This window comes from Charadrius vociferus, unplaced genomic scaffold (assembly GCF_000708025.1).
Source record: "Charadrius vociferus isolate BGI_N301 unplaced genomic scaffold, ASM70802v2 scaffold494, whole genome shotgun sequence".
Lineage (NCBI taxonomy): Eukaryota > Metazoa > Chordata > Aves > Charadriiformes > Charadriidae > Charadrius > Charadrius vociferus.
Genome location: NW_009648157.1, coordinates 1,046,434 through 1,072,936, shown reverse-complemented (window position 1 = coordinate 1,072,936; position 26,503 = coordinate 1,046,434). Strand labels below are relative to the sequence as shown.

The 26,503-nt window shown below is 38.7% G+C and overlaps 1 protein-coding gene across 1 annotated transcript in view; it reads left to right on the top strand.

Moving 5' to 3' along the window:
- SYNE1 (spectrin repeat containing, nuclear envelope 1) overlaps window positions 1–26,503 on the top strand; it is a 247,402-nt gene that overhangs the window by 125,108 nt on the left and 95,791 nt on the right. The window contains exons 75-88 of the mRNA XM_009884058.1: window positions 274–418; window positions 1,401–1,619; window positions 2,444–2,706; window positions 2,967–3,132; window positions 3,737–3,892; window positions 4,685–4,837; window positions 7,381–7,563; window positions 9,033–9,170; window positions 10,536–10,721; window positions 13,196–13,318; window positions 15,383–15,565; window positions 16,864–17,007; window positions 21,378–21,572; window positions 22,655–22,795. Coding sequence (XP_009882360.1) covers window positions 274–418; window positions 1,401–1,619; window positions 2,444–2,706; window positions 2,967–3,132; window positions 3,737–3,892; window positions 4,685–4,837; window positions 7,381–7,563; window positions 9,033–9,170; window positions 10,536–10,721; window positions 13,196–13,318; window positions 15,383–15,565; window positions 16,864–17,007; window positions 21,378–21,572; window positions 22,655–22,795 — 2,395 coding nt within the window. The remainder of the gene's footprint in view (window positions 1–273; window positions 419–1,400; window positions 1,620–2,443; window positions 2,707–2,966; window positions 3,133–3,736; window positions 3,893–4,684; window positions 4,838–7,380; window positions 7,564–9,032; window positions 9,171–10,535; window positions 10,722–13,195; window positions 13,319–15,382; window positions 15,566–16,863; window positions 17,008–21,377; window positions 21,573–22,654; window positions 22,796–26,503) is intronic.

Genomic DNA, 26,503 nt, shown 5'->3' with positions numbered 1-26,503 from the left:
TTGGGTGGGTTTAAAACATAGCATAGACAAAGTCACCGAGGAAAAGTCAATCAAGGGCTGTTAAATGCCAAGCTGTGTCTGTAAGGCATAGCTGAAAATCAGGAGCATATGCTTCTATGTGTAGTCTTTCCCAATAATCTTTCTTTTTCCTGGAAAATATGGTGTAACAGCAAAACTAAGCAGTTATATTGAAAATTAAGTACAACAATATTCCTGATTTTCAAATGGGTTTATACTGCATTAAATTGTTCTTTCTGGAACTATATTTTTAAGGTGTGCTTCTGAGTGGCAGGAGTACCAGACAGAGAGACAGAAGGTTATTGAAGTGATGAATGAGGCTGAGAAAAAGTTATCTGAATTTTCAGTAGCTAAAGCTGCTTCTTCTCATGAAGCAGAAGAGAAGTTGCTAACGCATAAGGTAAGGTACTGAAAACTATATGAAATCCTTTTCCTTGAGTGAAAATAAACACATGGTATGTAGGTTCCTACCTGTGGCAACCTGAATTTGAGTTTTTAAATCTTCTCCTGTTGTGCTTAACTGTGTCATAGCACACCAAGAGGTGTTTTGTGTTGGGAAGAACATGTGTTTTATTTGTGGGGTGACTGGGACAGATATTTTTAATCACTTTTCAGCTTAATCTCTATGTGCCTATGACTGTAGAGAACTGGAAGGAACCAGGAGGTTCCTAAAAGCTTTGGGAGCATTAGTCCCAAAACTGTGTACCCTACAAGACATTCAGATCAACAGAAACATCCATCTACTTTGGATCATGTGAAGTAGTTTTACTAGGACAGGAGGGGTTGCAGTTTAATATTAACTCTTGTTTAGTTTGAAAGACAGAAATGTAACTTAAAAGAATTACTTTCTCCTCTAGTGTTTAGGGTGCTAATCAGTTGCCTAAATAAAAGCAGTTAGTGGTGCTTCAGACATGCTGGCTGGTCTCCAGCTGTGTGTCTGAAAGCAGGAATCTCCCCTAAGAGTAGTGTCATGTCTTGCGGCTTCCTGAGAATATCCTGATACCCTTGGACATCTAAACTGGCATTAGAGATACGCATGACATAAAAGTATGCTTAAACACCTGAATTGCTTCTTTCTTTTTTAAACTCTAATAGAAGTCAATCTTTGTTACGAGAAGGGTCCTGAATACTCATTTTCATCCCTTTTGAAGGTCTAGCAAGGAAGAGAAAATGTGATTACACCATATTTCTGCTGCTTCCAGAGAGTTGCATTTGGACAAGGTGCTTCAAGTAGCTGTAGCTGGTGTATTGCATATGAAAAACAAAGTGAGACCTAACCACCTCACTCAGCATAGGGTACCTCCTCTTTGTCTGCAGTGGATGAAAGTGGATTGCATGTCTGTTGTAAAAGAGGAAAACAGTGCTTATTTTTGCTTTTTCAGACTCTTGTGTCTGTAGTGAATTCTTTTCATGAGAAGATCACAACCCTAGAACAAAAAGCCTCACAGCTGGAAAAAGTTAGCAATGATGCCAGTAAGGCAACTATAAGTAGATCCATGACAACAGTTTGGCAGCGCTGGACACGGCTCCGGAATGTAGCCCAAGAGCAAGAGAAAATTTTGGAAGGTGCAGTGCAGGAATGGAAGGGCTTTAATGATAAGGTAACTTCTGGTCTTGGTAAATCCTCCTTTACTAACTACCTAGGTTTTCACTCATTATACTGCCTTATTAATCATCTTGTGGTAGAGGAAGCTGATAGCAGGAATAACAGTGATTTTTCTCAGGTCTTATTAAAAAACAGCTATGGAATACTTAGGTTTAGAACCACTGCCTCCAAGGCTTGCACTATTCCTCTATATGCATAGTGTAGTAAATACAGAGTTGTTTTGGTTTCTAGTGGTTCTTCAGAATCTTATTCTCTGTTTCCCTTACCCAGATGGTTCTATTCTAGTCAACCTCTTTTTTTTTTTTTTTCCCTGTGGAGTATGAAGTTGCCATTTCTGAATTTATGCAGTGATATTATTGCCTGTCACTGGTCACTGATCAGGTGTCACTTTTTTTCCTTATATCCTACCTGACTCTTTTTCTGTCATTGTCCATTATTTTATGCTCAGATTGCAGGTTCTCTGAGAATGGGGATAATCTTTTTCTTAAATGTATGACTGAGGCCTAATATGAGTCTGCCCTGGGGTAGAGCTCTAGGTCCTATGGCAATAAAGATGATAAATGCTAAAAAATATGAGGACCCACTTGACAAAAGTCCCTTAGCAAGTCCTAGTCCAGTGTGAAGAGCTAGGGCTAGCTACCTGAATCTAGTACATTAGAGCATAGATTTATATCTGCTATAGAGACTGGTGCACAGGCCCTATACTCCAACTGTTTTACAGCATCTAAATGTACAGCACTGGGTTTAGCACCTTTTTGTATTGGTTGTTCTAGCTTCTTTTTAATTTCCTTATTGCCAAGATTGCATATCTTTCCATAGATTCAGAAAGCCACCATAGCAATAGATCAGCTACAAGGCCGCTTACCAGAAAGCTCAGTGGAAAAAGCATCCAAGGCAGAGCTTCTGGAACTCCTGGATTACCACAGTAGTTTCCTTCTGGAGGTAGAGCACCAGCTGTCATCTTTGGGCCTGCTCAAACAGCATGCTGTCAGCATGCTTCAGGATGTGGAAATAAAGCCTCTGTCTCAGGAGGAGCTACCAGTTATGCAAGAAATCAAAGCGATGCAAGATCGATGCCACAAGTAAGGCAATATTTTAAAGGATCCACTAGAAAAATGGTACCTTACAATTCAGTAATAAGAGTTCACATATCGTTTTTGTTTTCATTAACAATTACCATGCTTAAGATAAAAATTAGTTAATGTATTTAAAATAAGCATCAGTTTATAATTAATTTTGGAATACGTACGTTATCTTTACTATTAAATATTTTTTGACAAAGCAATGTTTTTAGACAATGCTTAATTCTTCACAAATAGTTACTGCTTCTTTGTTTCTGAAGTATGCAACAGAAAGTGAAAAAAGGTGTGAAGATGGTGAAACAGGAGCTGAAGGAGCGTGAGGAGGTTGAATCAGATATTAATATTGTGAAGTCCTGGATCCAGGAAACAAAAGAATATTTATTAAGCCCTGATGTAGAAGTGGATACTCAACTTCAGGAGTTACAGGTATATCAAATCTGTCAATTTCTAAATTACAATATTTATCTTTGTTGTAATCTGCTAATGGGTGTTAAACCACGAATTCAAACTAGACAACATTAATTAGATTTTGAGTAAGCCACTAGAAAAATGCATAAAGCATGAAGTAGCTGATGAGCTATAATACCTAATTTTAAAGATATTTATGATATATTTAAGTATTTTCATTTATTCAGTTTTATGTGCTAGCATATTGTTCAGTAATTTTTCTCCTCTCATCTAAAATATGGGGGAAATACAGAATGGGAATGGAGAGAATATGATGTTTCTTTTCTATCTCAGCAGTTTGGGATGGGGAGGGAAGCAACAAAACTAAATAAACTCTTTTCACAGGAGGTGCTGAAAATTGTTATTTTCTATATACATGTGGTCACACAGGAACGGACAACTGGACAGACAGTCATAAATGAGAATACAGGGAATCCCAAGATACAACTGTTTTAATGAACCATTTAAAAAAATTGAAAGTAATTAGCTTTGTTGCAAGCTGTGTGTAACGTCTGCATTTGCTAAGTTTACACAGAAGTGTTTTTTCCCATTGTTCTTAATGATACTGTTTTTCTGTCATTAGTCTCTCCTTGGTGAAGTAACTACTCATCGTCAGGCTGTTGAAAAACTGGCTGAACAACAACAGAATAAGTACTTGGGGCTTTATACCATTTTGCCTTCTGAACTCTCTCTTCATTTAGCAGAAGTTGGGCTGGCCCTTGTAACTGTACAAGATCAGGTAAAGCATAGTAGACAAATGTATTACAGCTCCATAGCCCTTCTTTATAACTAAGTGGAATACAGTAACCAAGTGTAGTCAAACTATGACAAGGTAGCGTCGTGGTTAAACTCCAGCTGGGAACTAGGACCACACAGCTGCTCACTCACTCTCCCCAGCTGGGATCGGGGAGAGAATCAGAAGAGTAAAAGTGAAGAAAAACTTGTAGGTTGAGATAAAGACGGTTTGATAGGTAAAGCAAAAGCCGCACAAGCAAGCAAGCAGAACAAAACAAGAATTAATTCACTACTTCCCATCAGCAGGCAGGTGTTCAGCCATCTCCAGGAAAGCAGGGCTCTATCACGCATAAAATTACTTGGGAAGACAATGCCATAAATCAGAATGTCCCTTCACTTCCTTATTCTTCCCCCAGCTTGATATGCTGAGCACGACGTCATATGGCATGGAACGTCCCTTTGGTCAGTTGGGGTCAGCTGTCCCAGCTGTGTCCCCTCCCAGCTTCTTGTGCAACCCCAACCCATTTGCTGACAGGGCGGTGTGAGGAGCAGAAAAGGGCTTGATTGTTTAGCAACACATGAAAACGTCAGTGCGCTATCAACATCGCTTTCATCCCAAATCTAACACATAGCAGTATACCAGCTGCTAGTAAGAAAATTAACGCTATCCTGGTTGAAACCATGACAAGTAGCTTCATTACCTTCTTCCTTTGAATTAAAATTAGTTAAATGAAAGTTAATTTCCTTTCAGGAGGAGAGATTTCTGGTTACTGACTTTAATTCTTGTTGTTGACAGATTCAAACCAAAGAAAGAGAAACTCAGCAGATCAAAACATTGAATCAAGAGTTTGGTCAGAAAATCCAGGGGATAGCAAATGAACTAAATGCCATTCTTTCCAAACTGAAAAAGAAAACAAATGATATAGTACAAGCTAAAGTTGAACAAAAGGTAAGGCATGGCTTCCCTTATTTGGTTATAACATGAATTCTTCTGAATTGGGACGTTCACTTCATACCAACATTGTATTTGGGAGACCTGCTGTCCTGGTTCCGGCAGGGATGGGGTTAATCTCCCCAGGAGCCGGCAGGGGGCAGGTATTCCATCCCACGTGACCCATGCCCGGGCTATAAGAGGCGCTAGCCGGGGCGAGGAGAGGAGTCGCCACTCGGGGGTGGGCTGCGGCGGTGCGGGTCCGGTCGGTGCGCTTCGCGGCGGTACTGTAATCGCGTTTTCGTCTTTTCCTTTTGCTGTTCTGTTAAATTGCACTCTTTTAACCCACGAGTTTGGCCCTGTCATTTTCTTTTTCCACGACTGTGGGAGTTGTGCGAGCGGCTGCGTGGTTCTTTGTTGCTGGCTGAGGCCAAACCACGACACCTGCATGATACATTTTTTTAATGTAGTTCAACAGAGGAATGGACAGAAATAAAGGTTGACTGATGAGATTTCTTAATTACATTCTTTGCAAAGTAGCCATACAGGGACTTGAGTGAGTAACACAACTTGGAGGAAATAACTGAGAGTAAAAGCAAGTCAGGTGGACAAAGTTATGCTGTTCCCTCTAAATAATGAGTATGAATCCAATCTGAGAAAACCTAAGAGGCTCCCAAACTGCTCCTTGTCCCAGTCTGTACTGAAAAGACCGTTCTTTACAGTACACCTTTGCTTGCGATAAATAAAATTTTACTCATATCATTTGGAGGAATAATGATGTAAAGTACTAGTGGTGCGGTTTAGGGTAATGCAAAGGACTCTTGATTCCTTTTTGTAGGTTTTCTTCATCTTAGGTATGTACTACACATAAAATATCTGTACTTAGGTGTAATGGCCAAGTTAGGATTATCATGAGAATAGGGGATTTTGGCGGGGATAGACGGGGCAGAGGTTACTTGAGGGTGTTTTTTTGTTTGGTTGGTTGGTTTGATTTGTTTTTTAACTAGTCAAAGATAAACTTGACTAAGTTGCTGTCTGAAAGTAAGCAAAGCATATCAAATAATAGGAGATTTGGCATGTTTGGTATGTCAAAAATTACCTGTTTATTTTCATGAGTTGCTTTTAACATGCTCCAAAGTACAATTCGCTTTGCAGGAGGTATTACTGAAATAAATTCCTTTAAAATTGGTGTATCTCCTTGATCCCAGTAATTACGGAGTAAGCCAGTAAAGTGTGCTTCCCCACATTCCATAGACGAAAACTCTTACCGGAGATTTAATAAACTTCCCTCAACTGCATTTATGTCAGCACTCAGCTGGTACTCCTGAGATTGGATTGGCTTTGATTACAGCAGTAAATATTATTATGTTAACATTGAAACTGTGAAAAATAAAATAAAAAATTGTTTTAAATCCGTGTGACCCAAGTGGATCCTTCCTTCACTTTTAAGCAGCATATAAATTCTGCATCATTTCTATAGTAGAGACATTTATTTATGCCTGCATGAAATATGCGTGTCTTTGTATTCAGATGAGTAGTTCAACATCTGTTTTTATGTCTACATGTAGATGGTTATGTCACTAAGTCATGTTACTGTTCATGGAATAATATTTGTTTATCATAACAGTTGATCATAACACTCTAAAGTGTGTCTGCCAGGACAGCCCTAACCTGAAGAGCTTGAAGTACCTTTCTGAAGCACCTGTAGCTAGAGCAGTGTTCTGAATCAATTTTTGTCGGCTGATTGCAATTTATATTTCTAAAGGTAGTTGTAAGGGGGCTAGAGAGTTTGATGAGACTTATTTTATTTATATTACAAAACCAAATAATTGTTAACACCATAGATATAAAAATAAAATACAAAAAAAAAAACAACCAACAAAACAGTTACTCCCTCGCACAGAAACTGAAGCCCATAACTGTATTATCAATCTATGAGAAACACAGGAAACCTTTTAGGTTTCCGTTTTAAACTTTTCAGAAACTTTGTAACTATGGTAAGAAATATTGATTTTAAAATATGTTTCTATTGAAATAGGCATCCAGACTGCTCCTGTGTCAACATCAAGCTATGAAGACTCAAGTTTCAAATGAAAATAAGTTGTTTTTTTTTCTGATGCATTAATGAGTAATTACATATTTCTGAGTTTGTAAGGGTATATTTTAAGACAGCAACAAGACAAAACCCCTTTCCAATATATAAAAATCCTTGTCATGGCAATGTGTGCTATTAATTTCAAAAACAAACACGGAAAGATGGCCAGGAACAGTTAATGTCACTCTGAAGTGACTCAGTCTTTTGCTATGGTAGGGAAAATGGTTATCCATTTCAGCCAGGAAGTCAGAGAAGAAAGAGTAATGGCATACGTTTTGGAGATGACCAAACATCCTGCTGTTCTGCCTTCCTGCTTAGACAAACATTGTTGGTTTCAAGCCAGAATAAAAATGGAACAAACTATGGAGACTTTGGACAGGGTATAAAAGTTGCAAGTTGGACTAGAAATAATCAACCAGAAAGCTAACACTTCCTGAATCACTGATTTTCTTGTTTTTCTGTCTAGATGCTTGGTGAAGAGTTGGACAGCTGCAATATAAAGCTGTTGGAATTAGATGCATCAGTCCAGGACTTTGCAGAGCAGAACGTACCGCTGGCGAAGCAGCTGGCTAACAGGATAGGGAAACTCACTGCATTGCACCAACAGACCGTGCAGCAGGCTGAGTACAGAGCAGCCAAGCTCAGTCAGGTATGATCTCAAATCCTTTCTGCTGTTCCCTTTCAGAAGCAGAAGGAGCATGCAAACTTCTCATTTATTTTCCTGTAGTTATGCAAGAAGGGGCATTCCTTGTCACATCTGCCTATTATGAGTCAGGGCTTGTATCACACCCTAAAGAGAGGCACAGATGGGTCAGATCAGGAGAGTGGAATAATTCTGTGATGCTGCTTTAACATCCTCTTCCTTGAATCATCTGGTGGTTGTTTCCTCTTGTGCTTTGAAAAGATTATGGACCTTCCCACAAACAGTAGCGTGCCAGGAAATACTGTCTCATTGTACTTTTCAGGGCCTCTGACTTATCACTGTTACCTATATTTGCAGCATTAAAAAAGAAAAAAAAAAAGTACTCTTTTGCTCTAGTCACAATCTGTAGAGGGCGAATATAATTTGTAGATTAAATAGAAAAGCCTAGATACAACGGCCCTGGTAATGCATAATGTTTATGCAACACTTCAGCCTTCATAAAGATGCTTCCCTTGTGGCTCAAAGTCCCTGAAACTCTTTCTTATTTATCTTTTGGTAATTGTTGTTATCCAAAAAAGTCTCGCTAAAAGCAAAGAAATGGATTTTCTATAGTTCAATACCCTGATAAATTATGAGTTGTCATTTCTGCATGCATAAGGAAGCTTCTGTAAGGCGCAAAAAAGATAAATATTTCGTGATTCTCTTTTCAGTTTCCTCTAAAATATTGTTTTTAAAAAGAGATAGCAAATTACTATCAAAGTAAGAGTCAAAGGTACTTGGTGAAGGGATTTAACTATTAGGATATTTTTTATCAGCACCAAGAACTCCCCTTCCTATCATGAAAAATGATAGGTAAGGCAAACTTTGATCTATCCTTCATACATGACAAATGTATAAAAATCAGTGAAATTATTCTGGCTAAGTGAGAAGAAAATTTGAACTAAAGAACACTTTGTTAATCACAAAGCGGAGCTTTTGTCCTCTATTTTGCAGTAAGTGCAACTTTTCTTTTTTTGAAATATGACAGGCTGAGTGAATAGAGCAGGTTTAAGATAAAGGTGATTCTGGGGATGACATGGAAAGAGTCAAAGAAAAGTAAGAAATTGCATAGGAGAGGCTTGCAGTGAGCCACAAACTGAGCAAGAAGGTATTTTGGAACTTAGGTGTGAGGCTGAATATGTGCAGGAAGTGTACCCTCTAGGGATATATTTGAGCATCTGCACTCTCCCAGTGTGACCTACATTCTTGTAGTACCTTTTTTCCCCTGAAATAAATATGCTTGTTACTGGAAGCAGACCTATTTTAACTCCATAAATACAGAAGTAATTAAATTATTTTCAACAGTAAGATAAAGTTGTTAAAACGATCCCCAAGTTAAAAACAGTAAATGAAGTAAAAGTAAATTTATCTTTCTATAAGAACTGTACAGAATTACATCTTAGGCTTAAGTAAGTGGATTTGTCTTTTATATCCAGGCTGCTTCACACTTGGAAGAATACAATGAGATGCTGGAATTCATACTGAAATGGATCGAGAAAGCAAATATCCTAGTGCACGGTAGTATAACATGGAATTCTTCCTCTCAGCTTCGTGATCAGTTTAAAGCCTACCAGGTGATTATATGAGCTACGAAATTTAAAGGGCAGTGTATAAAAGAAGTTATTTTTTGAGCAGTGAAGTTTTATTTCCTACACTTCTTTGCTTACTTTCCTTGAGGAAAAAAGTCTTAAAAAACCTAGATTTCTTCAATTGTTCCCCCAAATCTTAAAAATTATTAATTTGTTTTGAAGACTGAAATTAAGATATATTGTTGAATAAAACTATGTGATTCAAAGTTGATCTCTGTGTTTACTCAAGTACATTGACTTCATAGCTGCTTTTGATTGAACAGTGTGTCTATACACTGTGATTCTGTCACACTGAGTACCTGATTGCAGTTAATATTCCTCTAGTTAACCAAACACAATTTTCAGGCTTGGTTGTTGGTTGAGATTTTTTTTGTTTGTTTGTTTGTTGTGGTTTTTTTTCCTCCTCTCTGCTAAATTGGAATAGCCTTTGTTCTTATCTGAGTTTCACCCCAAATGTTCTCAGACTGATACCCAATGGATGAGTTTATTCCAGTCGCTTCCTGAGCACCTCGCATCAGAGTGTTTTGCTGTCCCTGTGACAGTGCAATTTGTTCTCTGTGTGTCTGTGTGTGAAATGTGTAAGTGTGGAATCAGGGGAGCAGTTTGATAAGGTTCAAGCTTGCCCACTCTTACATGACCACGTGGAACAAGTCAAAGCTTCGTAAGATGATCACATCTCATTAATGCCAAAATAAGAATGCATTAATTATGGTTTATATATATGCATTAGTTAATTGTCAGTTGCATTCACTTACAGAGGGATCGTAGTATGCCACACTTTCTTATCCTGAAGAGGAACCTCCAGGCAACTCTTCCTGAGCATAGCTGGGAGTTAGCATTTCTGGTTTGATTTTGCTGTGGCTTTTTCCCTGCTTCAAAAGTTGATGAGGATACGGGCTTTACCAGTGCCATCCCACAGAACACTTTGGTAGCCATTTTTTAGGCAGCATTAATGATTACTGCGCTGCTATGACACTGCACCTAAGTGCTTTCCACTGCTTCTATTAGGTACAGCAGGCTTCCAGAACAAATCCTATCCATAGATTGGGTATATTATATTTTTACAGGCAAGTGCATATAGCAAAACACTAAAAGAAATGTTTGTAAGTACAGCTGCTGAAGCTTCTTGACTTACTGTTTTGTTTCACAGTCTCCCTAAGATGAAGCACTTCAGCACACACTCAGAATTAAGCATATTGCCTAAGCCTTACAGGAAATCAGTGGAACTTAATCATATGCTTACAGATGTGTACAAATTGAGGAATTTGCAGAACAGGAATATACTTATACACAGAAATGTTTAATCTGAAGCTCAACTCTGGCATTCAGTTTGTTCATATCTTCATCTAGACTATGCTTGATGAGTCCGGAGAGATTCATGGTGATCTTGAGGCCATGAGTGAAAGGATTGAGTATCTGGCAAGCGTATACTGTACTGAAGGAATGTCACAGCAAGTGCTGGAACTGGGGCGGCGAACAGAGGAATTACAGCAAGTTATCAAAGTGCGGCTACCAAATCTCCAAGATGCTGCCAAGGTATATGAAAGCAGTTTTTCTAATGCTAGCTGACAGCTATAGGGTGGTGCATGCATCATGTTTTTGAGACTATTAGCCGGACAGAGTATCTGTGGTCTATAAAGGGCATGGCTGTGTTGTCTAAAGCTAGATGTCTTGCGCCATTTGAGATACTGCCTTCAGGTGCTGTTCCAGATGGGGACAAGATTCCTGCAGGTCCTGTCATATCTGCCCATTCTGGATGGATGTATTGGGGATTATGGTGTGTCTCAAATGGCACTGAGAACTATGTTTAGACACTTGAAAAGTGTCTGTGTTGGGACTTATATTGTGCCATTTCCTTAATTTTTCTCTTTCAGTATCTAAAGCCTGCTATCTATTAATTTACATCAATACTGGACCAGACCAGGATTCCATAATGTGAGAACTACCGCTACAAGGGAGTGCAGTGAAAATAATTAACGTGCTTTTTCATGTCCCCGACATTTCTGTGCAGCTCTTCCTTACCAGTTTATTGTTAACGTAAATACGTGTTACACCTATGTGATGCATGGTAAACTGGTGCAAGACACAGGGAGAAGCACAGAAGTATTTTCTACTTGCTCTTACCTTCAGGGCAAGAAGTTTTAACCTTTTTCTTCTTTAAAATTGATACAATATTTCAGGAAAAAATTACTATTGGAATGGGATAATTAGTATATTTATAGGGGTTCTTCTGCTGTCACCTCCTACTGTTACACACTACTAAATAGGAAAATTCCTAAAGGTAACGAAGAGAATAGGCTATCATCATTTGTTAAGACAATTGCAGCTAAGGTTAAAAATGGTCCTTCTCCATATTTGGCTCTTATTTCACAATATTTATAAGACATAGCAGAAATGCTACAGCTGCAGCAGCTGTAACAGTGTAATAGAGAGGTTTTGAAGACTTCTTTCTATTACAAAAGCACAAATCAGTAAACCACAATGTTGAGCTGAAGGCTTTTACTATTTTTTTTTCTTTCATTTTTCATGGAACAAACCAGAGATTTGCGTACAAGTAAGCACAGTAGAAGTGAAACTTACTAGCTTCAGTTCTCACAGAAGTATTGGAACAATTGAATAAACTATTTGTAAATTCTTATAAGAAAATGTGGAGAAGAATAGAAGCCAATGTAGACTTATGAAGAAAGAAAATCGTATCAAAAGTGTCCAATTTAATGTGAAAGTAATAGGTAGATTTGTAGATAAATGTACAATATATCATATATCTTGAGTCTAATAATGTTTCACGTGATATTGTTATTAACAAAGTTAATAAGCTCATCTAGTTGAAAATAAAATAAGTAGGTGTAAAGCTGGCTAGAAAACTCACCTGGTAGGTAGTTGTCAATGGTTCACAGCCCAAAAGGAGGGATATATCAAGTAGGATTTTGCAGGGTTCTCCCTTGGGTCTGGTTCTGTTCAGTATTTTCATTAATGAATTGGATGGTGGTTTAGAGATCATGGCTTTTGGGATGCTTAGACAACACCAAATGTACAGTGACTGCCTGAAAAAAAAACCTTAGGCTGCTATTCAATGGGGACAGGGACAAACTGTTATATTTAGACAGGAAGAACCAAGCATGTGTGCAGCTGAAGTAGGAATTACTGGCTCAACGCACCCTGTTGAAAGTTCTTAAGTTGAATAATCGGGATCATGTCAAAATGAGTGAACAATGTCACATCATTGTAAAAAAGCCAAACACCACGCAGAAAATTAAGTATGTAATTGTAAGGTATGTGAAGTAGTCTTTTTGCTCTACATATTGGTCACTAGCAAGGTTTCAGCTATGTCCAGTTTTCCACTTGAAGAAAGAAATGGACCAACTGGAGAAAGAACAGAGGATAGTGATGATTGTGATATGCGTATAAATTTGTAGAAAAGATGCATGAAGAAGGATTATCCTAACATATGATGTATTCAGAGAGAAGAAACATATTTTGTTCTTCAGGTCAAGGGATAGTAAGTAGAAGATTGAAATTGCAACAAAAGATAACTTTGTGTCAGACCCTCAGAAAAAACTTTCTACAAAAAGAGTACTGAAACATCAGAATATCTTGTCTGTAGATGTAAGTGGGACTCCACTGCTAGTGGTCTTTAAGAACAGTCTGTAGATAAGACAGTTATGTCCTTTGTTATTATGGAAGATGACTAGAGGACACCTTGAGTTCCTTTCTAGGCCTTGAACTTTATGAAATTAGCTTTATAAAGCGCATGCTGTATTAGAAATACAGAAAGTACTTAAAATAATAGCTCTGACTTTAAGACCTCTTTTTCAAGACTGTAATATGACTGGTATTTTTATCCAATACGTTCAATATTCAAAATTCATTGTTAAAACCATGAATTAGTTTTGGCACTGCATATAGGAGACGTAGCTACAAAATCCAGACAGATATATTTATAGTGATTTTTTTCCTTTTTTTTTTTTTTTTTTTCAAATTATCCCTGAAGCAAATGTGTTGTGTTACAGGACATGAAGAAATTTGAAGTTGAGCTGAGAGCCCTGCAGGCCGCTCTGGAGCAAGCCCAAGCCACACTGACGTCTCCAGAGCTCGGGCATTTGAGCTTGAAAGAGCAACTTTCTCACAGACAGGTAAAAGGCCAGGATCTCAAAGTTAGCACTTGAGTAGTGTGAGCCTACACAAAGAAAAATGAATGTCGGTGAGAGAGATTGAGGTGTTTCTTAGGTGGGTCATTGTCTCAGAGTCTAGCCCCAAATTACTACCAACGGAGTAAGGGATGGAATGGGAAAAGTCATTCCCTCAAAGGGAATTGTTGAAGTATAATCCTTGATGAGCCTGTTCTTAGGTTGATGCAATTCTGAGAAACGTGAATCCAATCCAAGTTTAATCCATACTACTAACAATAATCAAGATCAGTTCTTATCCAGTGCTTTTCATCAACAGGTTCTTAAAGTACTTCAAAAGGAAGTCTAGATTGTTATCACTATTTTACAGATAGAGATGCAATGAGATGGTGTTTTGCTAGCTCCCCAAATAATCAACTGGAAAGCTAAGAGAAAATTCAGTTTTCCTTAAGCCCGGTTATGGTTTTGTATGTTTAGTTGAATTATCTCCGTAAGATAGTACTGCTTTCTGTATTGCACTTGGCCTACTATAGAGTTTTTCAATTTATTATTTTTGGTCTAAGTCTCATGACAAGAAAAATAACCCAAGTTATAGCTCTCTGAGGTGCTTAAGAAATATTTCTTACTGCAATCTAATGGAGAGATTTAACTGTCCTAGTCTGCTAGTGAAAACTAAATGTCAACAGATCCACTTTAAGATTTGCAGAGCTTTCACTTTTGGTTAAAATATGCAGTCTTTATTCTAGGGACTTGCAGCCAAATTTCAGAATGTGGCATTGAAGAGTGTAAGTGAAACACCTCACCCACTGTAAGAGTAAAGGAATATGGACATTACACTGTTTATGTGTATTCTTTGTCCTGGCTCTGGTAGGTCTCACAGTATGACTTTCTTTTGCACAGAAAGGGGCTGTAAGCCCCTGCCCACCTATTTCACCAGGCCAGAGAGGGGGTCTTGGAGAGCGCCTGGCTGGCATGCAGCCCCCAGAGTACCTCTGGGTGCCACCTGCAGGGTAAAGACACCCTCTGCCAGCAGTATGGAGCCTGCCGAGGGGCGGCCTCGCCAGTGATGTCCAAGGAATAGGTCATTATAACAGATCTCTGGTTAGATAATCCACCATATGTCATGAAGGCACAGAAATAAAGAGCAAACCACGGTCCTCTGATCAGTATGCACTCCAGACCCACTTAGCTATCTTTCTGCATAGGGTATAGGAGAAGGGAGGTGACTGTGTGCCACATACACATCGTCTAACTGATTTATATCTTTTAAACTTAAAATCTTTTTCTAATGTGCTAAGGCCCTTTTTGTCAACTTTGCCTTTTCCTTTTTTTTTTTTCTTTTTTCTTTTTCTATCTGTGAATACATTAAACTCCCCAGTGAAGGTAAAAAGGATGCTGATCAAAACTATTCTCCAGTCATTGCACTTAGACCCTTCTCATGCATATGAACAGGCAGCTTGAATGAACATTGTGAAAAGAATAGAGACTATTAACAAAGGCATATAGCACGTGATTATTCAAAGGAGAAGATCTCCGTGTAGCTGTGTTTCTTTCTGTTTGATTGCCTTTTGAATTTTGAGCAACATTTTCAGACATGGTTCTATTTTCAAAGGAAGGTTGTGAACACAACGGGATTCATTTGCTGGTTTGAAAATGTGCTTCTGTGTCTTAGTGGGGAGTTCCACTTGGATTTTAACATTAAAATATGTGTATACATAAATGACTCCTATGCTGCTTTGATTTGTGGATTTTGTACAGATATTTTTTTCAAATAGGTTAACGGAAATATTTTTGTACTTAGACACTTAAAAATAGGTACTACCGTGCTTTTTTATTAATTATTTTTATTCCTGTTAAATGGGAATTTTGCTTAATTAGTATTTAAAAGAATACTCATTTTAGAATGAGCTACTCCAGACAAAGGGTGTCCTGCTTATATTCAATATAGAAAACAGATAATCAGATTTGTTTGGTTTAGTGCTTGAACTCATCGTTATTTTTCTTTTGCTGCGTGAAATGCTCTGGGAGTTCTGCAGAACTGGCTTATTGTGGCACTGACTTTGTTTCTAGCATCTGTTGTCTGAAATGGAGTCACTGAAGCCAAAAGTTCACGCAGTACAAGTCTGTCAGAGCGCCCTGAGGATTCCTGAGGAGGTGGTCACCAGCCTGCCAATGTGCCACAGCGCCCTTCGGCTCCAGGAGGAGGCCAGCCGCCTGCAGCACACCGCCATTCAGCAGTGCAACATCATGCAGGCAAGTGCGGCTCCATCCCATAAACTACTCTGAGTAACTTGAACAGTGCCCTGCAAGTGGTGATGAAAACAGAGGCTTTCGTATCTCTGTGCACTCCTTTTTTCCTTGTAGTACTACGAGAAAGTTCCCCACTGAGTTTTAGTCATTTCAGACTCCGTGTTTTTTGGGGTTTTAACATTCGCGATCGTGTTATTTGTTGATATACTCATCAGACTCTCATCTCTGTTGTCTCCTTGATCTTGCTTTGGTTTTTTGTAATGCTGATAGGATTAACTAGATGAATAGCTAACATACAGTTGTATGCAGGTTAATTTTATAATATATACAATCCGTTAATGAAAGTAATATATCTTTATAACTTCAATGGCTTATAGTGATTGCATAAAAACTATTGAGTTAATTAAATAGCTTTCTAGGCTAAAAGTAATTCATTATTTTTCTTTTTATTTAATATTTGTATATATTTCCTTTCTGATTTTGGAGTCATTCAGCATTTATTAAATTTGTATTTTCAAGTTTTGCTAAATACAAGAAAACTAGAGTTTGTTTGATTGTTTGAATTCATACCTAAACATGTTAAAGATTTTTCCAAAGAAGAAGAGAATAAGCTTTTCTTTCCTGCTATTTAGTGACAGAAAAATACAGTGATGTAGGGTACAACTACAGAGCTGCAAGTTAGATAACGGAAGAGACTTTGGTCATTAAGGATACTTAATGATACTTAAGTACAAAGAAGGATACAATGTCACACTAAAAAGTTTCAAAGACACTTTAGACAAACTGGTGGTGAATCTGTGATGGAAAGAACTGATACCAGACTGGTAGCGTAATGATCTGGATCAATCTTCATAATCCTCTCCCAGTTGTATTTTCTGTAAAATCTAACTTTTTCATTCAGTCTTTCCACTTCATAAATGGAGACTTGAAGTGAAAAAGCAGATGAAAATGCTTTATGGTAAAACCATGAGACTAGACAATGCTGTCTTTTTGGTGGATATGTTTAGTGCAGATACGTGTTGGAAGCAGAAGTTCTAGCTCCTTATGTTGGGTACCTAAAACATCATGTTATATGAACTTTTTTTTTTGGAAATAGTTGAACAAAGAAACCATTGAATTCACTGCAGTTCACAGTATATCTGAATGGACTTTTTCCTGACTATATTACTGCTTTGCTTATCCAGATGCAAGTGCCAGACAGATGTAAGCTTGCTCCACTTCAGAAGGCAGATCAGTCATGGTTGGACTACTTAAATATTAATTTTCCTGTAGACACTCAATTTTTTTTTCCCCCTCTCTAGGAAGCAGTGGTTCAGTACGAGCAATACGAGCAAGAAATGAAACACTTACAACAAATGATAGAGGGTGCCCATCGTGAGATCCAAGACAAGCCAATAGCAACCGGCAACATCCAGGAACTCCAGGTCCAGATTTCACGTCATGAGGTGGGAGAGCCAAAATGCAACAACATGGGCTCAATGGCAGCTCATTGGCCCAAAAATCTTTTCATAAACAACAGTCATAAATTAGCTGAGTAGCTTTTCAGGCTTACTGAAGGCTAGTTGAGCAGATAGACTAAATAACAGATAGAAAACTCATGCTATTGGTAGAGTGTGGAGTATTCACTTGTTTATTCAGTTAGATGTGTCCTAATCTCCAGGGAACATTGTGACAAATGAAAGCATTGCGTAGTTAAGGGGCAGTTAACATAGGTACTTGATTGAGGAGCATCCCAGAAGTCAATGTTAAACAGTTAGTCAGGTGATCTCTGCTAATTCAGCGATCCTTATAGAATCATAACCATAGAATGGTTAGAGTTGGAAGGGACCTTAAAGATCATCCTGTTCCAACCACTCTGCCGTGGGCACGGACACCTGTCACTAGACCAGGTTGCTCAAAGCCCTATCCAGCCTGGTCTTGAACACTTCCTAGGATGGAGCATCCACAACTTCTCTGGGCAGCCTCTTCCAGTGCCTCAGCACTCTCACAGTAAAGAATTTCTTCCTAATATCTAATCTAAATCTACCCTCTTTCAGTTTAAAACTGTTACCCCTCGTCCTATCGCTATACTCCCTGATAGAGTCCCTCCCCATCTTTCCTGTAGGCCCCCTTTAGGTACTGGAGGGCCACTATAAGGTCTTCCTGGAGCCTTCTTTTCTCCAGGCTGAACAGTCCCAACTCTCTCAGCCTGTCTGCATAGGAGAGGTGCCCAGCCATCTCATCATCTTCGTGGCCCTCCTCTGGACCCACTCCAACAGGCCCACGTCCTTCTTATGTTGGGGGCTCCAGAGCTGGATGCAGTGTTCCAGGTGGGGTCTCACAAGAGCGGCGTAGAGGGGCAGAATCACTTCCCTCATCCTGCTGGCCACGCTTCTTTTGATGCAGCCCAGGATACAGTTGGTCTTCTGGGCTGCAAGCGCACATTGCCGGCTCATGTTGAGCTTCTCAGCAACGAACATCCCCAAGTCCTTCTCCTCAGGGCTGTTCTCAATCCATTCTCTGCCCAGCGTGCATTTGTGTTTGGGATTGCCCCAACCCAGGTGCAGGACCTCGCACTTGGCTGCCTTGAATTTCACAAGGTTTGCGCAGGCCCACCTCTCCAGCCTGTCCAAGTCCCTCTGGATGGCATCCCTTCCCTTCAGTGTGTCAACTGCACCACACAGCTTGGTGTCATCAGCAAACTTGCTGAGGGTGCACTCAATCCCAATGTCCATGTTACCAACAAAGACGTTAAAGAGAACTGATCCCAGTACCAACCCCTGAGGAAAACCACTCGTCACTGATTGCCATTTGCACATATCTCTTAAAGTACTTACTCATTTCTATCCCAGTAAAATTCCGTAAAAGAACACCAAGGGACTTGAATCACATGAAAACCACAGTAGATTTGGAGGAAAACTCTGCAAGGTTCACTCCAAAGGCTCCTTTCAACGTTGTTGTTGGGAAGGGTTTTGTCCTCTGGAGTTACAGGTCCAGCCCTCAAACTCATTGATCTTCAGCCCTCAAATGAGTTGGGATCGTCTCTGTGAAGTCTTCTGTCTGTGCTGGCATGGGAGGTCCTGAGCGCCTTTCCCCTTCCCCTCTCTGCTGTGTAGTTGTTGGGGTAGAAAATGCACCATGGAACTCAGTATGTCACTTTTGGCACCAGATGGCACCATTTCTTTACCTTTGAATTAAAAGCTGTCTGCAATTATGTACTATAACCTAATGTTATATGTGTTGCTCATTTTCTATCCAGTTGTTGCAAAAGTTATTTAGTTTAAATGCAGAGCAGTTTGCTTAAACAAACATTTTTATTTTTTTTTTTAATGCTGAATTAAAAATGCTACTATTCTCTATTCAAATGTTCTGGAACAGCAAATGCAGGATATCAGTGACAGGGTAATATTGCTGGAGGAAGGAATTAAAAATGGGGCAGCTTGAAGTTTCATCTGCATTTGAACAAGTTTGGAAGCTGAAGGTCTGGAGGAAGACAGCAGCTTTACTCTATTGCACATTCTGGGATCAACCAGAGGGGACAGGTTTCATGCTTGCAAGCTTTCCATGTTCAGGGGTAAGGAGTTTTGAAAAGCTGAGAGATACAGATTTTTGGCTCATATTTTCTCTGCTAAATACCTGTGGAAAAGTGTAGCATAAAGAGGATATACTGAACCCTATGTTATTATATCACTTCAAAAGGCAAGTCTTTTATGTGTGTTATTATTTTAAGAAAACATCAGTTACCAGATTCCCTGATGAAGCCTGCATGAGCAAGAACTTAAAGGGACATTTTTAGTAGCTATATTTAGAATTAAAATAAGAGGAAGAAAATAAAAGGAAAGTACACCCTGATTTGTAGGAAGCTTGTATTACTACGTGTGTATGTAACTAGTTACGCTCTAGAACTATGTTTTCTGAACCGTGTTTCTTTAGACTTTCAGATAAGAATGTGGGCAAGTATCTCCATACTTATGAATTATTTTAATGGATAATACAGTTCCTCATAGGACACTGCTATTATAAGCTGCCTTTTTTTTTTTCCCAATCACATTTTTGCCTCCTTTTCCTTTTCTTTGCTTGCAGTTGAGAGGATGTTAGATACCCAGTGCATTGGACATTAATGTCACAAATGTTATTGCATCTCATTAATATTGATGGCATTTTGTGAGTATATGGAATGACAATAATTTCCCACTGAGCCCCAGAGATGTCATTCATTGAGCATTAGTGAATGACTGGTACCTGCCAAACAGAGCAGATAACTATTCCAGCTGCTAGACATTGATTTGGTTGTGGTTTGGTTTTTGATTGATTTAGTTGATGTTTTATACTCAAGACTTTGCCTAGTCTCCAGGGTAAGCTTTGGAGCTCCAAAACAGCTCCTTTTGTTGCTAACATGACAGACAGTGACCAAGTAGCTTTGAAACCCAGGCAGTAAAGTGTCATCCTCAGTCTTTATGCTGCTTCCATGTCTAGCTCTGTGTTTCTCACTATGACTGCTCTGATTTTGAGGAAGCAGTTCCCTGAAAATGTTATACAGCCAAAAAAAAAAAAAAATCCCTTTTTACCAGCCTGGAGCAGTAATCTTATTTACTTTAAAAAAAATATTGCTATTATTTACTGTTCTACCTACTAGTTCATGCAACTTCTGTTGCTATGTTTCCATGAAACCTTGTGTTTGTTGAAGAAACAAAAGCAGATATAAAAATAAAGCAGAAATATATATTTAAGTGAATAATCACTGATTTAGCAGGCAAACTTATAGAAATGTTTTCACTTTCTAGGTCAAAATTCTGTCATGATACTGAGCCTCTAGGGAGACAGGAACAATAGCTTTGGCAGAAATGTGAAAATCTTCCACCATGTTTTGTTTTAAGTATATTAATTGAAATCTTTGAAACTGGATACTGAACTGGGCAGCAGTACAGGGTAGGAGAAAAGACAAGTTAGTTTCTAAGGCTATTCATCTCCATCTTTCTTCTCTGACTAAACTCAAACTTGTGATGGTGTTTGGTGATGCAGATAGACCATTTCATAGCCGTAAAACCCAATATTTTAAAATACCCTCTGCTTTAGGCCAGATTCTTTTTAAAGAAAGTTTAGTACTGTGTGCAGCTCAGCTTTTAATTCTGATCATTGACACTAAACCAAAACAAGATTAAAATAGAGCTTATCCAAACGCTGGCAAAAAGTGATCCAGTCAGCATTTGATCTTATTGTGGGACTGATTGTTCATTTCATATTTGATCTTGTTAGACCCTGTGAGTTGCTGTCTGAACAATTCATTCTTTCTGGTGAGAGCTGAATGGGGCATTTTTTACAGCTGTGGTTACCACATGACCTCATTTCCATGGCATGCACTATGCGGAGAAGCTTCGTCTTCCTCAGATAAATGGAAATAGAACAGAGGGGGGGAAAAAATAGGACAGGAAGAGGGAGAGACGTTCCCCTTTGCTGCAGTCTGGGGCTTATAGACTTCATGTCGGGTTCAGGCTGGATGTAAGCGCGAGGTGTTCCCTCATCCCTTCTGCACTTATCGTGCACGCAGAGCCTTTCGCCACACTTTTCCGCTTTTGCTACAAAGCTGTCTGCTCTGCGCTTTGGCTGTGCAGCCAGACGCAGCCTGGCTTGTTCCTTCCACTGTCAACATCCTGCTTGTCAGCCGGCGCAGCGGCTCATGCGGGGTTTCTGAGAGGCAGCGCGATGATGTTATTGGCTGGGCTTGGAGGGGAGAGCTTGCCTTCGCCACGGAAGCTGAGAAGCTGCGGGTCCTGTGGCCTTTATTGGCTGCCTCTGCATTTGGGAGAAGGAAAAAAAAAAAAAAATGTTTCCTCAGGAGCTGGCTCAGAAGATCAAAGGATACCAGGAGCAAATTGCTTCTTTGAATTCGAAGTGCAAGATGCTGACAATGAAAGCAAAGCATGCCACCATGCTGCTGACAGTGACAGAAGTGGAGGGGCTTTCGGAGGGAATGGAGGAGCTGGATTCAGACCTGCTGCCAGCACATCCCGCTCATCCCTCGGTGGTTATGGTAAGGAATGCGTTAGTCTCGGTACCCTTTATCTGAGCTGGTTGCTTCTGCATCATTGCAACACTCCTGTGTAGCAAATTGCTGCAGCTCGCATCTACGTTTTGCTTTTGAAATGGCTGGAGTGTGGCAAGCCAGACAAGCTGCAGCTTCCTCTTACTGTATTTTGCTTTATATGGGTTTTCAAGACTTGTTGATAAAGGGTGAAGTTATTTAACAGACAAATACTGGTAGAAGATGTCTGTAATAAGATGCAAATATATTGCTTTTTAGTACCTGTCAGCGTGCAAGAGTAAATGCTAAAAAAACTACTGAATTGCAGGATAAAACCAGAATGAATAAATATTATTTCATAACATGTTGCGATGTACAGGTTGTACACACCATATTTTTTAAGCTCTTCTCTTAAAATGTTGATGTGATAATTGACAGTATGCTGCTATATTCTCAGATGAGTGTGTTGGAAGTGAAAGCTGACTAATTACTGCCATAGGCCTCATGTTTGAATTACTCTGCTTTTGACAGTTTCTAATCAGGTCTCATTACAATCATACTGCTGATGTTATCGGGATTTTTGTCTGAGTGAATATAGAGTGCAGATTTCAGGATTTATCACTGTATAACAGCATTGGGGAAGTAAGAAAAATATGTTGCTACTGGATTATGTGTATTTTAGATTTTTAAGTCTGTTCCTTGTTGTTCTAACCAGGCCTGGATACTGAGGCCAATACTGCATTATTCTGTAGCTCTCCGTAGGATTTCTATATGCAGCAGTGATTGTACTAGAAGACATTTAGGCAAAACCTGATTTGTTATTATTGAGTTGCTTGCTATACGTTTTCTTTTAAATTCATTAGGGAATAGGAGAGCATGTTCATACTGAAGTATGACAAGTAAATGAGACTATTGAACTGTTGAACCAGATTTTTAAGCTGGTAAATGTAGTAGTATTAAGTATAACTAAATAATGTCATGGTAATTCTCGCCATGTGTTGTTTTTCTTGTTGTGATCTCAATCTAAGTCAAACCAAAGTCGAGGTAACTAATTTTCTTCCTGTGCTCCGGGGTTGCTTTTCCTGTGGCAGATGACTGCTGGTCGCTGTCACACGCTGCTCTCCCCTGTCACTGAGGAGTCTGGGGAGGAGGGAACCAACAGTGAGATTTCTTCTCCACCTGCCTGTCGCTCTCCCTCGCCTGTGGCTAATACAGATGCTTCTGTTAACCAGGTATCTCCCTCTTGGCATTCATTCAGCTTTTATCTCAGACATGCATGGTTCCATTCCACAGGTGGTTTATTTAATCCTCTGAGATAATATTTACCTATAGCTCCAAGGATCTGAGGCTTAAACTTTGACCTAACTGAACCTCCAAGTTCTAGTCCAAATTGAATACAAATATTGACTTCTGAGTTTAAAATGTATAAATTTGGTGTTACAGCTATTTACTATTTCTAAAAATAAAATTTAAGTGACAATTACAAAGCTCTTCTATGTCACTACTATTTTCTGTTTATAACCTAATTTTATTTTCACAGTAGTACTCAATGGAATCTTGCATCCTGAGAAAAAATGCAATAATATGCATAATAAAACATTGCATCACATCCATGTACATCTATCTTACAGTATCATTGGCATTGTAGCATTGAAGCCACAGTCTGGTAACTTCTACTTCAAACCATTTAAAGTATTAACGTTCATGTATTTTTTTCATGTGTTGTTCATTCCATACTTTCGGTGACAGTCTATTTTAAGTGCTAATGAGGCAGATCAGTAAAATCGCTAAATTTAGATTTTAAATCAAAACTGAGGACTCTGGCACTTCTAATAGGAACATTTGTACATCAACATTAATTAAAATGTGAGCAATGAACTAGCTTAATGAGCATCACGCACATGAAGATGCACAAAAAATGTTACACTTTAGAAGTTTAGAAATGAGCCCTACCTTGACTGCTCAAGGGAGCAGTCACCATCTCACTGCATTCACCATGTTGTGGGTTTTGTGGGTGGTTGGTTGTTTTTTAATTTGTGTCTGCTTCCAAAATTGACCACTGCAAAGGTAAAGGGCAGAATGGTGTTGCATTCCATTGCTCAGTAGAGATACAGAAGTTTGAGCAAGTTGTCTCCTGATTCCTTCCACTCATTTCAAAGATGAAGTTGCCAGATATAAATGATTCATTTACATGAACTGACATAAGAAAGAATACTAAGGTAAGACAGTAAGAATGGTGACAAAATCTTCATGATAATAAAGTTATAAAGTTACCTTCATAATTAAAAAGTTATGTAATGAATGAAAAGGATTGTTCTAGTGTTCTGTCATTTCAGATAACCAGAAATTTCCCAGTAAAGTTTACTTACAGTAGAAAGGTAGCTATAAATTTCAGCACAAAAATCCTATGACAGTGTTAATTAGTGAAAGAGTCAAAGGAGCAAAAGCAGCTTCTTTCTAATAATAACAAGTAATAAACAAATTCAGTGTCAGTTCATTATGTTTCTCTGAAAATGAAAAAAAAAAAAAAACACAGATGAAGAGCTCTGATAGCTCAAATAATAAGGAAAATGCAGTGAAATGCTGTTGCCCCATGAGCTGACACCAAAATGAAAGTTTTAGAACCTGTGATTTACAGGGCAAAATTAAACAAAATGTTTGTCTTTCATTTAGCAGAAGGTCTTTGAAAGAGATAAAATCGCTGGCGTTATAATAATCTAAAAAACTGACAGATTAAAGTTTCTTCAGTGTGGTTAATGTTGAAATGAACTGCACGTACTAAACAATAAGCGGAAGGGCATTCCAAAATGCAGTGGTTTACTTACAAAATTCTTGGGTTCACACTCACATGAAATTAAAACTAAAGAAGCTATGAAACTGCCACTGTTGATCATGATGAATGTCCAGGGAGACTTCAGGAAACAAGGTTGGTTAAAAAGAAATCTAGACAATAGTGAATAAGGAACATAAATGTAAGTTAAAAATATTTTGTATTCAGTAAAAGATTCAACAAAACTATTTTGGAAATGCTTTGTTTTAAAAAGTAGCCAGTGTTAAGAGAAATAATTTCTCACAGGGAGATCGCCTGCAAAGTACCAGACGAACATGTGAACAGAAATTCTAGAAAGCAAAGAATTGTATTAGTGTAGTCTTTGGAAAAAAATTAAAAGCTCAGATGAAGTGGGGTGTTTTGGGGAGGGAAGGCTGGGTGTTAAGACTGTTTTTAAATTCATCCCTAATAATCTACATACAATCTTTCATAAGGGTTTCCTAGCATCTTTTAATGGTGTAATGTGGTAAGTCTGAACTGAGATATCTTTGCACAATTTTTACACTGCTAACAAGTAATGAAAATATAAAACAAATGCTAAATACATATTTGTGGAAACATTGGTTCTATGTATTGAAATAGATTAAACCGAGACCATAAATACAAGAAAGCGACAGATCTAGCACTGTTACAAGTTGACAGTTGCCCAGGTGGTTTGTTTTGTACTGAAACTCCTCTAAAAACATCATCTGGGGAGGAGGAAGGAATGGAGAACAACTATAAAAATGTTAACTTTTAAAAGGCTGAGGGATTTCACAGGGTATAATATTTTAGCAATAGATAACAGTCCTTTAATGCAGTTTATTTTGATGTAGCAAAAGCAGGCACATCCTCTGAATGTGAATCCTCTGGGGCTAGAACTTCTCACGCTTACCCAAAGATATAGTTGATTAAAATTTAGCACATTCTTTTAAAACTTCTTTTCCAGATGCATAATGCAGAGCAATTGAATTGAAAAAGCTCAAGTATTGACACAAAACCTTGGAGTTCACAGCTGATCTTGTGATTCAAGTCTTCAGCCCTGGGTCACTGTTAAATGTCTTTCTATCTCCTTGTTCAGAGCCTACTTAATCATATTTTTCTCCTTCCTTATGAAAGCTCATTGAGGGTACAACAGCCCTTGTTAAATATCTTTTGAAATCTAAACACACCCTTTGCACCTACATCTTAACAACAAATCTTGAGTACTTTTCATTGGCTAATTTTCTTAAAAGAGGATAAGAGATGTTAGGGTCTTTTGTGGGGGAACAAAATACGTTATGTGTAAGAACATCTGTATCAACATTAAAGCCCTACCAAAAAGAAACTGCCATGTTGTTTACTCCAAAAAGTAGTTGGAAAGATGAGGAAAGCAGTTGCTTTCCCTTCTTTTAAAAGCAAGGCCTTTATTCTGGAAATGATGATTAAGAAGTCTCAGAAGCACAGCTTTTTTCTTGGCCTTGAGAGAGGACTAGCTGAGGGCTGGAGGGTAGCTGCAGACAAGGCAAAATGAGAAGCTGACTGCACTGGTGCAATTTTTCACTGTAACTTGGAAAGATCACTTGTGGTCAGAGTAAAAAAATCTGAAATTGCAGTACTGAATGCTGTGCTAAGCTGTTGGCTCCTGGACATCTTAAACACTTTAATAATTATATTTTTCAAATATCTCAATTATTGCCTTTGAAGAAGTACCTCATCTGACACTTTTGGACAGTTTGATGTGCTGCCACTAACCACAACCCTCTGAGCTCTATCTGTAAGCCAGTTCTCAATCCACCTCACCGTCCATTCATCTAAGCCACACATTCTTGTCCATTCTTGGGTGTTCTGTTTCTCTGGAGAGACTGACTTTTTCAGGTATCCTCAGTAAAGATGTGTGATCAAGCTGTCTGTAAAATGCACTCTTGGCTGCTGCCTCCCTTTAAAAATATCAGTCATGACCTGTGAGTAGCACCTTAATTGTTAAAAATGTCCATACACGATGCGTATAACCTGATAAGTCTCTTCTTTCTTGGGGGAAGGACTGAAGAACCATATCTGTGCAGCTGCTGGGAGATGGGGTGTTTTCTGGGACAGGTGGGCATTCTGTGCTCCTGAGGTTTAGTTAGAAAGAGAGCCCAAACTGTGACTG